The sequence below is a fragment of the Hylaeus volcanicus genome, chromosome 7 (genome assembly GCF_026283585.1).
Source record: "Hylaeus volcanicus isolate JK05 chromosome 7, UHH_iyHylVolc1.0_haploid, whole genome shotgun sequence".
Classification (NCBI taxonomy): domain Eukaryota; kingdom Metazoa; phylum Arthropoda; class Insecta; order Hymenoptera; family Colletidae; genus Hylaeus; species Hylaeus volcanicus.
Genome location: NC_071982.1, coordinates 13,323,203 through 13,341,114, shown reverse-complemented (window position 1 = coordinate 13,341,114; position 17,912 = coordinate 13,323,203). Strand labels below are relative to the sequence as shown.

Here is a 17,912-nt window from a genome sequence, read left to right as displayed (position 1 = left end):
TGTCTAAGGAACTATATATAAAAAAGCTTGTTATTGAAACATTCTAATTAACTTGTCTTCGTCATAAAAGGTGAAGGAATGTAAGAGGCAGGACTATTGCACGCGAGTAGTCATCCATCTGCAAACGCTGTCCAGAGGAACCGCCGTAGGGATATATTTACCAAGAAGCAAGAAATCAATCGTCCTTAGCCACGCGGAAGAGCAAGCGGGAAGGGATACTAGAGGACTTGAAAATAATTCACGCGGGCACGCCGCTATTCGGGTACGGCACTGACTAGCGGACCAAGGGGCAGGTTGGCTTCACCTTCCACCCCTCCGCCCCTTAATCTAATCCAAGGATAATCTAAAATTCATGACACACATAACTGCCAGGCGATGATATATCTGGTGGGGGTGTGGAGGCAACGTCTTTCCTCTTGCACCCCTTGGTCCATTCGCTCGCGTAACCCCTCCACCCCCTCAATCTCACCCCTTGGTTCTCCGTCTATCGCAGGGTCTACCGGCGAGTTTCTCGCAATCACTGGCATTATTATTTAATGTATCACGGTCGGATACAGGTTTGCCTTCCGGTAAATCGCGATATCCCGCGGCGTTGCTGTTTATCAAACCCTCATAACGTGACTGCGCACCATCGTTTTTTATTATTTTTTTCAATTTAATCCATAACCGGATATTCCAAAGGAGATCCGAACAATCCAGATTATTCGTTGGTCAAATCGAACGTGCCCTGTAGTTGTCAGAACAAGCAGAAAGATAATAATTCCCAGTCAGAGAAACTAGAGCCGACGAAAGCCAAAGGTAATCGCTTTACCTTTTACACCGACCGTCCCGTTTATATTACCCCAACGATATTTATTCGCGCGCTCGGGCCTGTTCTTTCGTTCATTGGAAATAGAATTACGCGATCGGGTTAATCGACGGTGTAATTTGAATAATTTATTCGTCCCGACAAACCGAATTGTCGCTCATTACGCCGTTCATGGGTCGGTCGGTTAACCGATTGATTATCCTGTCCAGTGTGAGTCGATATCCTGTAAACAGTCGATTCGACCGTGCGTCGTCCGTTTCCACGTCCCGTGTACGGTGGATAATTATTTTCGGTGCCCGACCGTAGTACGACTGCGATGTCGATTCGCCGAATTACTCGTCCATCCTGCTGATTAATTTACTTCGTCGATTCGTCAATCCTTGTAAACCTTGGTTTCGCTATGGAAGTCGGGGTAAGACAAAGGTTGACTCTGCGTGCAAGAGCCGAACGATGTATCTTTCGTTTGCTTATCATTTTTCAAAGTGTCCACATATTTTTTAGGTTTAGAATTTACGTAAATTGCATCGTCTCAATGGACGCGACAAAAAGTCATCGACGGCCACAGAATAATAATATCGCATCGCATGAGTCGCGATAAGCAATGAGGGTCCCGCAAAGCCACGTCGATCCATTTTCATTCCCCGCGTGATTATTCTGCGCTCGACTCGTCGACTTTTCGCCGTAGGGCACGATAATTGATGATGGTCGCTGGTTTTCGTGGGACATTATATCCCAGTTACCAGTCGACCATAGTTGTCGTTTAATGTCCACCGTTCTATTTCCCATACATGCAGCGACGCACCTAGATATTTCAAATTGGGGGACTGGGGGCACCATTTTGTATCGACCTTTTTAATCTAATTTAGATTGTAACTAGACTTAGATTACAACGTGACTAGATTCGAAATCTACCAACACAGCTGTTGCAATGTAACTTGGGTGCCATTTTTAAAGTAACCCTACCAACAGGACCTGTGTATCGATACCGTTCGTAGCGTTCACGATGAAAATCATATTAAGCTCCCAGCGTGGCTCCATTATACTGCCAAAAGGACATTCATATACAAATGCGGCGCGTAAATAGTCGAATCTCGTCGAGAGGAAGCAACGTTTTCTCGCCACCAGGGGAGAATTTCACCCCCCTCTGTAGTACCCCTTAGCGGCAGACAAACGACGGCCAATTTACGAGCAGCAGGAAAGAGAAACTTCTTTAAACTCGGATTAAAATAAGCGACGGACCTACTCGACTCGCTTTCCCTTGCCCCTTTTCTTTTTTCTCCTTCGTCTTGCTCGTCTTCCCCTGCACCCTTGAAATTCATTTCGGGATTCGAGGCAATCTTTATTTCATTCGCGGCGAGAGAAGGGAGGTTTTCTTGTCTCCTTTACTATCGCGGGGTTCGGAGCTAGGTGACAATTCGTTGGGAGCAGTTAAATTGATTACCGCGAGGGTTGAATCGATCCTTTAAGCCCATCGATTAGGGTGGTCCACCTGTGAGAGCACCGCCATTGAATCTCTCTGTGTCCTTTTGCGTGGAACGTTTACGCGATTCCAATTGCGCTAGTTTACAGTTTCTTTACTTGAATTATAGAATTCAGTTTTGTCTAGAGAAAGAAACCAAAATATGAAATAAGGAATTAACGCGACGGAAAAGTTGCTCTGCTCCGTTAATATTCTTGATATTAATTTCTTTTATTAAATTTAACGATCCAATAAAGCCGCCATTTCGGTGCACGCGCGCAGATGTACACGGACAGGACAATAACGACGCCCTCGGGAACGTCCAGAATGAATCCCAGTTTAACGCGATTACGCGACGTGGTGTTTCCAAGTGATTCCGCCTGCTTGATTTACCTCCACGCTGGTTCAGGATTGCAACACCTTTCTAAAAATAAAATTGCGAATTTTCTAATCGAATGGAAGCGAACATTAGGAGGGTTACTTTAAGACTCTGGCCGACATCGCCAACCCTATCGCTAGCGACGACTTCGGAATAATATTCTTTATTAATAATAATTATGACTGTACTTCGTCCCTGTTCAATGCCAAATTGCAGCGAGTGCAAGGAGCAAATAACGCTAAATTTGTGACCGTTACTTTAAGACTCTGGCCGACATCACCAACCCTATCGCTAGCGACGACTTCGGAATAATATTCTTTATTAATAATAATTATGACTGTACTTCGTCCCTGTTCAATGCCAAATTGCAGCGAGTACAAGGAGCAAATAACGCCAAATTTGTGTCGCGAATTGGCTGCGTTATTATCTCGCGGCGAATCCCAGGAGCCACGTTTTCATGGGTTGAGGGGGTTGGCCCTTAAATCGCGGATCTTGAGCTCGGTGCTCGACAAATCGTGCGTCCCGTGAACACCGTCCAAGACATAATTCTTGAGGATGATTCACGGGTGGGTGGACAGACTGGCCGTAGAGGACTTCTGGTGTTCTCTCTCTCTCTGGGCGTCCTCACGGCGATGCGCCCCCAGGACGATGGCCAGCGTCGTCGTCGGGGCGCTAATGCAATAACGCGTCGGTACGCGGATAAATCAAGCCGACCGAATCGCTCCGCCAGTGCTGTGTCACCTAATCGTGTTACCTCGTCCCACGGGCCCCATTACGATTCGCGCCTTTTCTTGGGAAGCTTTCTTACAATTTTTAGGGCATGTAGAGGTGTCTCGAGAAGAGACTGTAGGCATACTTCCCGAGCAAGAGAATATTTGGTCCCTCTTGGAACCTAAAACTGCGCTAGTCTTGTATAAACATAGAATAGATGGTTTTGAGAGAATAGTATTAACCCTTTGCGCTCGAGAGGTGACTCGGTCTCAGTCGCCATTAGGTTTCACGCAGCAAATCTACAATACCTAATGTTTCTTTAAGTTTAATTTCTTTGAAGCTTGAAGTGTTAATAAAATGATTGTCGGCGAGGTAAAGGTGACCTTATTCTCAAATCTAAAGATAGCTCTTTCGGATAGCTTAGAATTCATGGCAATAGAATGCTAAGAATCATCTCGAGTTCCTGGCAGATACCAGAAAAAAGGCCTCGAGTGCAAAGGGTTAAAACTGCGCTAGTCTTGTATGAACATAGAATAATCGGGTTTGCGAGAATAGTATTAAGCTAAGGAAAGCGTTCAACTCTTTTCCTCTAAGGGTAGCTGCAATAAATGAACCAGTGTCCGTTGGAGATTCAAGTTTATATATTTTAAAGCTAATAGTATACAGAAATGACAATCGTGTAGTCAAGTACAGCCCCACGACACCGTTGCGCCCGCACAATGTTCATTTTTCATCTACCCAGAAGTTTTATCGACTTTCACGCCTGCCGGACGATTATCCAAATTTCAGTGTTTCATTTTCTTGTTTGGTCGACCGTTCTCGCGAGGTCTGCCCAGCCGAAATCGTTCGCGTTTGTGTCTCGAGGACTTGCAAGTTTGAAGCCCAACTACTAACGACCCTCGACTATTTAGTATATAACATATTATATATAATACACACGTCTCTCGAAATTGTTCACTTTATACACATCGAGTCACCGTTTGTACTTCACGGAAACGAATATCCGTACGCGCTGATAAAACCGTCTCGTTGGCGAGTGTCTTTAATGTTATCCGTGGCGTTCAAAAATAGTAACCAGAAGGCGAAGCACCAAATGTGAAGGTACAACGTAAAAGAATTCCATGGTAATTCAATTGAAACATTTACAGTCTTTTATCTAAATAACATTAAAAACACTCGACAACCGAAAGGCCAGATTGTTATTACCAGCGTTAAATCCAACCATGGTTCCTGCAACGGCGGTGAATCAAAAATCAGTTCTACTTCTCACGAGACTCTTATTCTTTCTAGGTCACTTCAACTTCTTCGAAACTACGCGCCTGGGACAATCGATAAATAACAAAACGTTCTCCGCAACGAAGAAGAAGAAAACGAAGATCCCCAAAGTGTTCATACTCACCGCCGCGCAACACAACGACCCTAATCGCGTCTGGTAAAGTCAAAGAGTCTGGACTTGGCATTCGGAGTAGTATCCGAGGTCTTCTTGGTCTCGGTTAGTCTCCCTTACGCTGGCCTGTCGAGCCCCAACGCCTCTTGATGTCGTCTGGCCTTCAGCCTGAGGTCCGCGATGCTGCTGTTCTTGGAACGAGCCGCAGCGGCGGCCAGAGAGGCCGCCAGGCTCAGGGGATGAGGGTGCGGATGGCTAGAGGTTGGCGGAGGCGGCGGAGGTGGTAGACAGAAGAGACCACCAGCTGCCGCGTAATGGAGGACCGCTGGGTCGAAGGCAGAGCCTGCTGCCGCGGCGACGTTTCCTCCAGCACCCTGCATCGGGGGGTGCAACCTCAACGCTGGCAGGTAGGGCGCCACTCGACAAGGCTCCAAGCTGGTTGGAGGGCTACGTGGTGCCAGCACCAGTCCACCTGCTACCCCTGTAACTTTCAATGAGACGTTTGTTTATCCATCACATTGTACAAGTGTGCAGAGATGAGTAGCTTAAGTTTAAAGTGGAAATACAGTCTGTCTGACAAGAGCGTGTCGGCTAATTTGTAAATATTTATATATTTGTACAAAGTTTTATGTGGGTCGAATCTACACCTAAAACACTGATTAAACTGATACGCATTTACGTAGTAAGGTGTCTAATATCGTCTATTAGCAATTATAGCTTGGCACTGTCTCGGCATACTCTCTACTAATTTGTCAAAAATTATCTGGCGTCGACTCGCGAAAGTAGCGATTGTGATCGGAGCAATACAGTGTTCAGTGATGAATAGACTGCGGATCTTTATGGATTCATAGGAAATTTGAATGTACAAGAATCTACAGAATAGGACCAGATAGGTAGCAGATTGGAAGGAAGTCTTCGTCGCGTTGCGAGTCTTTCGAGAGTGCACGAACGATAAGAATGTGAGTTGCGAAGAAAGAGTGTTTAGATCGGACGACAGTCGAACGAGTGTTTGGACGAAGCGAACAGACCAGACCGAATGTTTAAATTAAGGAATCGATGACATGTACACGTACGTGTGAATGATTATAAGGGGAATGCAGTTTGAAAGAACGAAGAGAGTAGTCAATCATAAGCGAACAGGCACCGTGAACGTATCGATTGAATTTTTAATGAACTACGAACTTTTAACAACCAATTTTACTACGGTGGAAAACGCGTACCCAACAGCCTTTACTTAGTTTAAAATTGTTCACAGGGTAGTATCTACTACTACTCTCATATCTCTGGAGATATTTGACTAACATATTCCTTGAGAATTAACTGCGAAGAGTACCTCCACAGTGCCAGTACCATTTCACGCACCTTTGTGCAATTGACTTTCGTGTTTGCGACACTTCGCCCGTCGATTCTGAAACCAAACTTGAACCCTCGCCTCGCTCAGCCCGAGTCTCTGGCTGAGTTCTTCCCTCATGAACGCGTCAGGGTAATGCGTCTCGTCGAACAGCCTTTCCAACTCTGCCAGCTGTTCCAACGTGAAGTTCGTCCTCGATCTTCTCTGCTTGCCGTTCCCGTTCCCGCTGTTGCGGCAATTGGAACCTGAACAAATTTTAAACGGTGACTCAGACACCCAGCGACAAATAGCGTGTAAGTACGTTGCGGGCGAAAGGGGGCACGAGGAAGCTTGGAATTAATGTCTCCAATTCGTTCACAGGTCATTTCTTCCGGTCTGGTCGACATCAACATAAATTCCGGTCTTTTACGAGGATCTTATTCAAATCACGCGTCGCGACTTTTCAATTAGTTGACATTAGAGAAACGTCGCCGAGAAAATTTATGTCGCTCCGCGGACCTCCTTGGCGAAAAATGTGGAGAGATCAAACGGAAACGGCTGAAGAAACTACGGTAAATTATTGAGAATTTATTTCTTTTAGTAGAAGTTTTTGTTTCTTTTGTATAAAGATAGAAATATAATTGAACCACAATTTTGATTATTGGATGGTTTATTTTAGCATCTTCAAGTTTATCACGGAACCGATCTTAAAAACTTCCGGAGGAGACGGTCGTCGCAGTGCAAACGAGCCGCAAGCACCGCCGCGAGTTAAAGAGACGCCTGGATAATTAACGGGCATACGATTTAATTAATGGCCGCTTAATGCAAAGTAACTGCAGTACAACTCTTGGAGGTGTTGCCGATGGGAACTCGAGAAGATCCGAGCACGTTACTTTCGGAGAACGTGAGGGGGCACGGAGGGTGGATTAAGCGTCTCGCGTAAGAGCCCTTGACGAAGGGGATGTGATTTATATAATTTAGCAAAGTGGTGAGCTACGTAGTCTTATACGGGGTCGTTAGTTACCCCGTCCCCATCTTTCTGGCATCCTCTGTCTGTTGCTCTCTCCTTCTCGCCCTCTCACTTCCCCTCGGTCGCCCCTCAGACGCCGTTCTCGCCGATCGTCACCTTGATCAACCCTCGTTTCGACGCAAAGATGGATACCTTATGACGTTGTTCGGTTGTCGAACATTCTTGCTCAACCGTTTGCACTCGGACTCTCAAATGGCAGTTTTTAAGTTTTGTGTAAATGTAAGGAAAATTACTGACACCCCTTATGGTACGTTTACACGCTCAAGCTATTGTTGGATACTCCAACCCCCAGGCCAACTTTCTCTTGAATTTAGGATCTCCCCCTTAGATTTTCAGAACCAAGAGTCAGTCTTTCCCGAGACCTCGTCCAGTAATATACAAACTCTGTTCTTAGTTAATAAACGTTACATTTACAACAAACTTATGGTGTCGTTACTCGGGGTCACGTCACTATCTGCACAAACCGGCGTGCGCAAGCAAATTTGTGCAAATGAACCGAATGAAATATCGCCGTTCACGCGTTTAGTTCGATTTGCACAATTGTGAAGTGAGAGACCCCGAAAATTGTAGTTTCTTGTGTCCGAAATGGAAAATCTGGACGAATGCGTATGTTTGAGATTGTAACCGAGGCTTGAACATCATTTACGCACACCAATCTCAAGCCGATTTTCTGTCAGAACAGACTTCACTCGAGCCAAATTCTTTGGCTTGCGCAAACTTCATCCCTGCGTTCACACGTTACGATTTACTTATGCAGGCCGATTTGTGCAAACAGCTTGAGCGTGTAAACGCACTTTCAATGTCTCGTACGACGAAGAAAGCAGCCTTCGTAAAATAGTAGCAGCCTTCAGAAGCTCTTACGCTATTCGCAACTATTTCGCCGCCTTTCAACAAAAATTCAGTTCGCCGATACTCCAAACAACAAAGCCACCTTCGCACCTTTCGTTCCCTCGCTCGCAACCCCCAATCGCATTAGCCGCGGCAATTAACCGAAAGAAAAAAGTTAATATTTGCGAACTCGCCGTTCCATTTGCTTGGCGTTTCATTTATTCGTCCGGGAGAACGAGGGGAGGGATGGGAGTCTGGGGGGCGGGGGAGGAGGTCGTTGGCAAATTGCAAATCGCTGAGAACGGAGGCGAAATAACAAACAGAAAAAAAAAATATGGAAGTGCGCGAAGCGAAAACGCGGAGGTAAATCGAGAAAATCATAACGACGATAGGAAAAAAAAAAAGAAGCTGGGACGTTCCCGATTAAAACGAGGAGGAATTACAAGGACACGCGCTCTCGCGATGACGACGTAGTATTGCGCTTTAATCAATTAGCGGATACCTACGTAATCCAATCGGAGCCCTGGCAGAGCGAAGCCCGCATCCATATGTACAGCGGTTTAAAACCCCTCCTAGCGAAATAACTCGCGCGGTTTTCAGACCCATTCTCTCGTTCCAGTCATCCCGACGCCCCTCTATCATCAAACTTCTCTCACTCCCCCTTTTCGCGGCTCTTGTACCATCCCTTCGTCTCGATTTGTCCTTCTCCGTTGATCGGTTCAAGGAGAGCGATCCCGTGATTCAGTGACACCAGTCTTTATTAATTTAACCCTTTATGTTTAGGTACCTTCGGGTGTGGTTCTCCGTTTGAGGCGAAATGTAAACAAGCTTTGTTTTATCAACGATCCTCGGGACTTCTTTAGGAACGTAGGTACGTAATTCAATATGTCCTTATATTAGTTTGTCTGGAAAGTCCGTGCCGATTTTTGGTAGGTGGTACACGTCTGTTTATATCGGAATGGTTGAAAACAATTAACATGGATGTATCCCTTAAAAGATGGCAAGATCGTGGAACAAAATGGTATTTATATAATTACATTAATAGAAATTAGCACGAACTTTCTGGACAACCCAATACATATCCAATGCTGTAAAGCTCAACGAGTAATTTATACACAGGGGTATTAACTGATCTACGCATTCGTAGGTGCGAAACTCGTGGTTCGATGCCGAGGATTGCGCCGTGGATTGTGCCCAGGCGGGAATGCAACTCTAGAAAGATAAAGGGAGAAAGTGGCCGTGGAACCCTAGTGGAAAACCCGAAGCAATCACACTCGGACACGAGGGGCCGCTAATTCGATTACTAAGAGCGCTGCCCTCTTGGCCTGATCCAGTCAAACCACCCTCGCCACCCCTTCGTGGACCACCCTCGGACTCGGTGATCGTCGCTGGTCCCTGTACTTTTTCCCCCCTCGCGAAACGGGTCGAGATATCGTAGCCATTAGGCGTATAAAAGCGGCCGAGACAACCCTGCTTAATCCCCTGGCAGTTTGTCGCGTATGCTGTAACTGCATATGGCACGCAGTCGGGCTCCCGAGTAACTAGGTCTATGCTGCAAGCTTAGAAGCAAGGATTAAAAATCCTCATCCATTTAGGAGGACATGCAGACTACACCAATGCGCGTAATAATAACCTTTAACACTAAACTACCACGGCTGGTATAAAATCATCCTTACAAACTTTTTTGTACAGTTCTGATACGCAACATATGAATTATATACAATTGTTTCATTCGTCATTCAATTTTACGTGAGATATTTTTGTATCTAATTTTAGAAAGTGTTTTTAAGACTAATAATTTTTGTTTTATTTAAAGATTTAACGTCGCATCAACATCCTAGGTTATTAGCCACTACTCTGAGTACTATTAAATTTTGTTTAGTAAGCTGCTTTCCTTTACAAACTTAATAAGGCTATCCAAGTTACTTGGTTCAAAGTTTTCTTTTAATGATGGCCTGATTTTGTTGAGTTCACGGCATCTTCTGAATTTAGAACAATTTAGAACCGATAATATATGTTCGACTGTGATTATCGCGTTACAGGCAGTACAAGTGGGTACTAATAAAATTTATCCGATCACGGTAGAAGATACAACCGCCGATACAAACGCCGATAGGTTTAGCGTTAATAATAAAAGAATTGAACAATGTCTGTAGTAGAACGAGAAATGGCGATAATATTTCCTCGTGGCAAAGAATGATGGCTCGTGCTACGTAACAAATATCACCGAAAGAATGAGTCGAGTGTCGCAGTAGATCACCTCGACTTCCTCGACCAGCCACTTTGCCTGACTTGGCGTCGATCTCTCCCGCCGCGACCAGTGGCGTCGATCCGTTCTCGCGCGCGCATTTTCTCCTCCGAAGATCGTGTTTATGGTCCAGCGTGTCCTCTCGACCCTTGGTCAGAGGCTGTCCTCGCATGTTTACGGCTCTCGGCGTGCAAGTTTTTGAGTCATGGCGACGGGCCAGGGGAATTACCACGACAGAGAGGCTAAATGTTTCGCGATATTTATGTAACTCTCTCCAACTTCTTTCGAGCTTTCTGAATTCCATTTCTCAAACACAAACATGGTACTCCGTTTCGAAGATTCTTGTAACGCGGAGGATTCATGTAACCCGGAGTTCCATTTTAAATTATTTACGATCGAAGGAAGGGTACGAAATATATGTACGAACGATTTCGTGACCCATTTCAGGGATGTATGTAACTGTATTCTAGTAGTTATGCATAACGCTACCATTAGATATCGTTGTCGAGGTTTGCGGTCACTTAGGCCACTCGCACACGGGCGCAACCGATCAGTTTCAAATCGCTCTGAAACTAGTTGCATGCGACCGTGGATCTAGGTAAAACAAAGATAGTGGAATAGGTAAAACAAAGAGCGCAAACGGTTTGCAACACTAATTTCAAATCGGTTGCGCCGTGTGCGATCGACCTTATACAGAAACATCAAGAAACATCTCGAAAGGATTCGTTAAGGATCGACCGTTAGTTTACGCATATCCGGGCGAAATTGAAATCACGCATAATCACACGACGCTTAATGAACGCCGTATATCGAGAGAAATGAAAATCTTTCGTCCGATGTAATTGAAAGCCTCGTTAGAAGTCGTGAAAAAGAAGCGCGATACCCGCACACCGCACGCTTACTTTCCAGGGAAACAAAAGTATCCGTGGAAGCGAGAACCGATCCTTGGCGATTCTTCAACTCGCGGTTATTTATGGTTTTACTTTGGCGCGTCCGATGGCTGCCGGCCGGGCAGATTGCTTTTTGATTTGCGCTTAATCGGGAAAAGTTATGGGCCCCCGAGAGATGGAGGCGAAAGAGCGAGGGAGATGGGTGGCTCTCTCGCCACCCTCGGAGCTCTGTGTGTTAGGGGGCGTACACAACTAACGCGGCGGGCCGCATATTAAACCATAAATTCATGCGAGCCACCGCCGCAATAGACGCCGAGTTATCGCGGCGAGGAGCGTGCGTGGCGTTACTTGAACGCGTCAGTTTTTAACGCGATTTTCATTTGCCTGCTCGTCTATCCGTCCGTTTTGAATTCAATTTCCTCGAGTGTATGTAACTGCTGGCCGTCGATTGCATTTTTTATCGACGAGTTCCGTCGTTCGAATCGCCATTGCTCTTGCGTGTCGCGTCCGAGAGGAACCTTCCTACGGTCCGATTTAGGCAGAAATAAAATATACATTGAACGATCACTGCACATAATTATTGTCTGCGTGTTAAGTTACACTTGTAATAGTCTTTACACGCTTTGTGAACGTATGTTTACGTGCATATTTTTCATCGTTTGAGGTCTTTGAAGTATATCTCACGTATTGTAAAAAACCTGCCTAAGGGACATCAAGTTACTAAGCCAATATCAGGATGAATCGCTACTATTACTAATATTAATATTATTGTTACGATGTCTTCGATGTATAAACTAAAAGATTGTACTGTTCTGAGCTTGTACTCATTTCCGCAAGTTGCAGAGTAGAGGAGTCTTCGCTTTAAGTCCAACTTAATCCTTTGCACTGCACTAGTTAAGTTAAGTGTTAAGTTACACTTGTAATAGAAACGGGATTTAAGCTGCATCTCAAATCTTTACACGCTTTGTGAAGATGTATGTTTACATGTACTTTCTTCATCGTTTTAGGTCCTTGAAGTATATCTCATGTATTGTAAGAAACCTGCCTAAGGGACATCAAGTTACTAAGCCAGTATTAGGATGAATCAATACTATTACTGATATTAATATTATTGTTACGACGTCTTTGATATATAAACAAAAAGATTGTACTGTTCTGAGCCTGTACTCATTTCTGCAAGTTGCAGAGTAGAGGAGTCTTCGCTTTAAGTCCAACTTAATCCTTTGCACTACGCTGGCGCCACCACGGTACGCACAATAACTCCACACCGCCAAGGCAATATTATATCTTATATAATTATATTATATATTCTACACTAAACAATAAAAGGAGCACATAATATATACCATTAACTATACTGAACTGTTTCAGGAAGCTCTAATAAAGATCCACCTCGCAATCGACGATTTCAGCTTCCGGCAAAAGGAAAAATGATGTGGCGGAAGAAAAGCGCAAGTGGTGGATGGCGTGTGGCAAGTTATTGAAGTCGACTCGGCATGTGGGTAAACCTAGAGGTCGGTGATCGTTACGTTGTGAACGGTCAGCTATTCCCAATCACTTCTGAGCTTTATTGGACGACGTCCTGAATTATAAACGAAGATCGAACCCTCCGACGATACGTGTCGGAGGTTCCTGACCTTCTTACGCTGGTTCCCGCGGCGCCAGAAAACGACCTGCCATCTGATAGCTCCTTCGAGTATCCTTTGGAACAGTCTTCCTTAAAATCTCTCGTGAATTTCGAATCCTTTCTTGCAGAGATAGACAAAACAAATGTAAGGCTAAGAGAATACAGAGATTCTTTTGTTGCTTGAGGGTAAGTTATATTAGTTTTGATCTATGTAAGTTTATGTTTATTATTATTGTTGTTGTTGTTATGCACATAGGTACACTTATGCACATTCCTTAATTCACAGCTAGATCAACAACCCTTTACAGATATTATACAGAACATCATGGACAATAGAAACTCAGTAAGTACACTTCTTTCATCCCTGAAGAGCACAAATGTAAGGCTAAGAGAATGCAGAGATTCTTTTGTTGTTTGACAGTAAGTTATATTAGTTTTGAACTATGTAAGTTTATGTTTATTATTATTACTGTTGTTATTATGCACATAGGTACACTTCTGTTTCGCAAACCATTCCTCAATTCACAGCTAGATCAAGAAACCCTTTACAGATAATATACAGAACATCATGGAGAATAGAAACTCAGTAAGTACACCTTTTTTCATCCCTGAAGAGCATCTATACTTGAGACTTTAAGTATTCGTAGTTCTTGAAACCTTACCTTTAGCTTCCTCCTGTCCAGGAATCAACGACCTGGAGACCTGCGACGGTAGCTTGAGGTCCGTCGGCGTTTTGGCGTCGCCAGCGCTCTGAGCCTTCAGCTCGAGGCAGCTCTCAGGACTGGGTGAACGATCCCTCGATATCGGTGGCGGCGAAGGGCTGCAACCTAGCAGTTTCCTCACAGAGAGCTTCAGCTCCGGGGTCTTAAAAGGTGGAAGGCTCTCGACGTTGCTGCCAGCGTCCTTGACCTCCTTGGTCTTCGTCGCGACGGACAGGTCCTCCGGCTGGAGGCGACCTTCCGGCGACGGCGGCTCCTCGACGCCGCTGACGTCCACGCTAGACGGCTCCTGACTGGACTCGCGCGTCGTCGTCCCCACATCTGAAGAATATGGTCGTCGCGAATCAGTTTCACAGCCGTCGAATTGGAAATGTATTTGTTGACTATGTTAAAATGTCCCTTGGAATATTTGTCGAGGAATCCGTTGGTAGGAAGAAAGTCGTTGAGGAAGGAATTACGGAAGATTCATGACGAATGAAGAAAGTGACGAGCAACACTGTGGAGGATAATCGAGATCGAGAGTGACTGAAGTGGAGGATGACGACGCACCATTCCAAATTCATGAGATACTGTTCTCTGGAGTCTGCCATCAATTGGACGATTCGATAGAAGAAGGGTAACACCGTGTGTGACAATGCTATGGATTCACGATATCCTTGGAAAGCGATTCTTACGGGAGATTCGACCAGTTACCGATTCACGGGGGTTGTGGAACAAAGCATTGGCGACAGATCTGGTGAAACTCTCTAAGGATGATGGGAAGGCATTTCATAAAGTATCTTGATAAATCTAAAACTTCTAAACGTATTCAAAAATTGTCACGTAAATCAAATTAACCTGATGTTTTATCTTTTAGGAAGAATTCTTTCGCATCGCTACCGAATCGTTGTATCTAGCATCTCCAGGATACTTCACAGCTTGGTAGCGCATTACATCGCGTTTTCACATTTCAAGAGAACCTTGGCATTCAACACATACAGTCTAAATCTACCCTGAACCATCACTGACCATAACCTAGTAGCTCTCTTCGGTAATCAACGTCATAATAACACAGCATTACATCCACATGGTGATGGTTGCGTTCCTGACAGTAACTTTTAGCTACCCTAGGACACTTCTGGACCTGATAGCCCATAGTAGCATGTTGCCAGGTCCCTAGAGCACCTACGAACCCTCAAAGAACCTCGTAGGTCAACTTATCCAACGAATTTTACCTATAACCTTCACTGATTCGAATCCAGCAGCTCTATACCACCATAAATGAACTCATAATCTCGTATCACTTCACAGAGTCACGGTACAACGTTTCTGATGACACGTGGACGTCGAGAGTGGTTCAGGGATCCAAGGAATGAAAGAAGAAACGCGCAACGTACTGCTATCATTCTCCGCCGGGTCTCCGAGGAGGTGCGCGACACTGAGGGTGATCCTCGCGGATGGTGGCCGATCGGAGGTCTTGCAGGCGTGCTCGCCGCCTTGCAGGCTCGCGTTGTCGAAGCTCTTGGAGACGAACTGGGCGAGCTGCTCCATCCTCGCGGAGAAGACTCGCGCGACGACGCGGCTCGCGTCGACCACGTCGTCGAGGCCGATACCGCCGAAGGGGGTTGCACGCAAGCGACCGTCGGAGTACGCAGCGCTCGGCGTCTCGACGCCACGCGTCCCACAGGACGCCATTCGGACGCCGACCAATCGACGCTCCCGCGGGCGGTCCTGCCACGCCTACAGATTTCTCCGTTCCTCTTTCCATCCCTATCTGTTTGCCAACCCCTCTGTGTCTCTCCCTTAATCTACCTTCCTCCTCTCGCTTGTATCCTCGCCCCAACCCTCCCCATTCCGTCCATTTCGCTCACCGTAAACCGAGGCTCATTAGCATTCGCGCCCGTCCGCTTTTCCATCCGCGAAGCGCAAACTACCACCTCTAGGCTGACGACCGGCCTACGTCCGCCAGCGTTGGCTAGATTCTCCCTCCCCGCAGCTCGACAGCAACGTTTGCTGGCCCTCGGAAACATCCACCCACCCCTGACCGCGGACCGACGTCGCTCGTCTCGTTCGCCCTCTTGGTCCGCGCAGGACGTCCCTTTTCACCTCCTCGGGGGCGCTAGGTGCGAACGCTCAGGACCGCTGGTGACGCTGTTTACACCAGGGAATACTTATCGCGCCGGGGATTGATAATCGATTTAAAATGAATTGGTTTGTTAACCGACAACGATCGGGTTCGCTGCGGTTGGAGAAGATCGAGAGGTAACGTGGGTGCTCTTTCCGTGACGGCATTAGCGGAACGTTGCTGGTCCTTTTGATAATACCCGTGGGTAGGAAGCTAAAAGATTAACCCTTTTTCAATTTTTGTTACAGGTATTTCAATCGCGAACAGTAAACTAAATTTGGAATCCTTGGTCTTCTGAGCTAGCAGATTCTTGGGACTCAAATTCAAAGCTTCGATTCAATTAGTCGATTTATGAAATTGTTGTTCGAATTTAGTAAAGCTTCCTCGATTGAACGAGAGAATATCAGGTAACCTACGAGTACTCGAAAGCATTGTATGTCGAAATGGCTACGTAACAGTCTTTCGTCGCATCCCAAGCCGATTGCGACCCAGTGGACACGGTCTGTCTCGATGTTTGCCACTACCAAATTCGGCAATATTTAAATGGGATTGCGTTCGGGAATGTAATTGCTCCAGCAAACACGCTTCCGCGTCGCCAGCCGCTCGGAACGTCGGGATGGATACGGACAGAGGGAACCAGGGATGCGAACGCGTAAACGAAAGGGGACGGAGAGAGTCCTAGGTGGATGGACGGTAACTACGGTGAAGGGGAAACCTGGAAAGATGGGAACATCGAGGAAACTTGGAGGAATAAGGTGTCTTCGGTCCAGTCCTCCGCGTGGACTCGTGGTAATTCAGTGCGTAACTCAAATTTGGTGGGCCTTGAGAATGGGAATTAAAAAGTTAAGGAGTTGAGGAGCTGAAGAGTTGAGAAGCTGAGGAGTTAAGGAGTTAAGGAACTGAGAAGTTAAAGAGTTAAAGAGTTAAAGAGTTGAGGAGTTAAGGAACTGAGAAATGAAAGAGCTCAGGAGCTATAGAGTTAAGGAGTTAAGGAGCTGAAGAGTTGAAAAGCTAAGGAGTTAAGGACCTGAGAATTTAAAGAGCTCAGAAGCTAAAAAGTTAAGGAACTAAGTAGTTAAAGAGCTCACGAGCTAAAGAATTAAGGAACTGAGAAGTTAAAGAGCTCAGTAGCCAAAGAGTTAAGGAGCTGATGAGTCAAGTAGCTAAGAGGAGCAACAAGAAGAAGAAAGTAAACAATATTCAATCAAAGCTCTCGACGAAAATCCGCTGGAACTGTCTGGCCCATTACAGACCCAATCTCCTTCCACGTCCAATCTTTCTTCTACCCGTACCTATTTTATCAACAATGGCCAAAAAATTAAGAGTCCTTCTAACGCAGCTCCCAGAATTTACCAATAACCCCGAGTCTCAGCTATCAGAACTCCTGACATCCATCGGCAGCTATAATCGTTCTCCACCCGCACACCTGACTCACGCCAGAGGCATTCCACCTCAGCAAACAAGACCAACGGAAGGATATATATCGTCGACTAGCGAAAAAGAAACGTCGAATCCAACAAGACAATAGCAGGCGAACGAGGGAAAGAAGACACGAATCGCGATGGAAATGGATCCAAACGCGCCGGAGACGTCGAGGAAGGTAGATTGAACGACGCTTGCGCGCGCGGGGATGAAAGAGACCACAAGAGAGGGGTGGGACGATCGGTGGAGAGCGCGGGTGAGCAGAGAGACGGGGAGAGAATTAATTGGGGAAACAAAGATAACCAGGCGGAGGAACAGAGCGAGGATGAATGGGAAACAGAGGGAGGAAACGAGGGGGGAACCACATCGAGCATCGAAACGGTAGGGGAACGGTCTATAACGCAGGCAGACGGAGCCAATCAGGGCGCAATGCGATTACCTTAACGAGAAATCCGATTACTTATTCATTCGCCTAACTCGAAATCAGTTTAACTAATCGTTTAATTCGGTAGTACCCCACCGAGCGTTTCGAGGCAGACGCGGCCCGTGTCTCTCTGTGGACGGCCGTTGGGTGTGGTGGATCCCCAAACCAGACAGGGCGAGAGCGCGCGCATCCGACCACCGTTTCTACACGTGCTAACCATAGACGTGGGCGAGAGGGAGAGAGACCGTGGCGTAGATACTCGGTGGGGAAACAGCCTGGAGGAGAGAGGCCTCATTCAATTCAATTACGTAATGAATTGTCGTGTCTTGAGTAAACACCCTTCCTCACCGCGACTCGCCGCCGGAAAATCTGGAGTAGGGGGACACCTAGATCCAAACGAGGGGACCTCCCTGCGTAGGAGACGCGTAGCTACAGTCCTCTTCAAGTGGGGTGACCAGAATTATTCGGGTAGACTACTGTATACACCTTCAAGGCTGTCTACACCTTCAAGGCTGTCTACACCTTCAAGGCTGTCTACTTTCATAT

General features: G+C 46.1%; 1 protein-coding gene and 1 long non-coding RNA gene across 2 annotated transcripts; one reads left to right on the top strand and one right to left on the bottom strand.

The window, feature by feature from the left end:
- Positions 1-3,810: 3,810 nt before the first annotated feature.
- LOC128879998 (short stature homeobox protein 2-like) lies at positions 3,811-15,442 on the bottom strand. The gene is made up of 4 exons (XM_054129603.1): positions 14,793-15,442; positions 13,360-13,737; positions 6,107-6,340; positions 3,811-5,225 (listed from the first exon to the last, which is right to left on the bottom strand). Exons 1-4 carry the CDS (start codon positions 15,088-15,090, stop codon positions 4,861-4,863), a joined length of 1,275 nt encoding a protein of 424 aa, XP_053985578.1. The 5' UTR covers positions 15,091-15,442; the 3' UTR covers positions 3,811-4,860.
- LOC128880001 (uncharacterized) lies at positions 6,278-11,872 on the top strand. The gene is made up of 5 exons (XR_008457732.1): positions 6,278-6,388; positions 6,456-6,646; positions 6,754-7,062; positions 8,716-8,803; positions 9,080-11,872. It is a non-coding gene; the product is annotated as an uncharacterized LOC128880001 (long non-coding RNA).
- Positions 15,443-17,912: the final 2,470 nt, after the last annotated feature.

Bases quoted from the DNA above. Each gene is read 5' to 3' on its own strand.
- LOC128879998 (XM_054129603.1), bottom strand. From the start codon at position 15,090: ATGGCGTCCTGTGGGACGCGTGGCGTCGAGACGCCGAGCGCTGCGTAC. The intron at 13,738-14,792 runs GTACGTTGCGCG...CATATTCTTCAG, and splicing joins CCCGGCGGAGAATGATAGCA to ATGTGGGGACGACGACGCGC. The intron at 5,226-6,106 runs GTGCGTGAAATG...TGAAAGTTACAG, and splicing joins CGAAAGTCAATTGCACAAAG to GGGTAGCAGGTGGACTGGTG.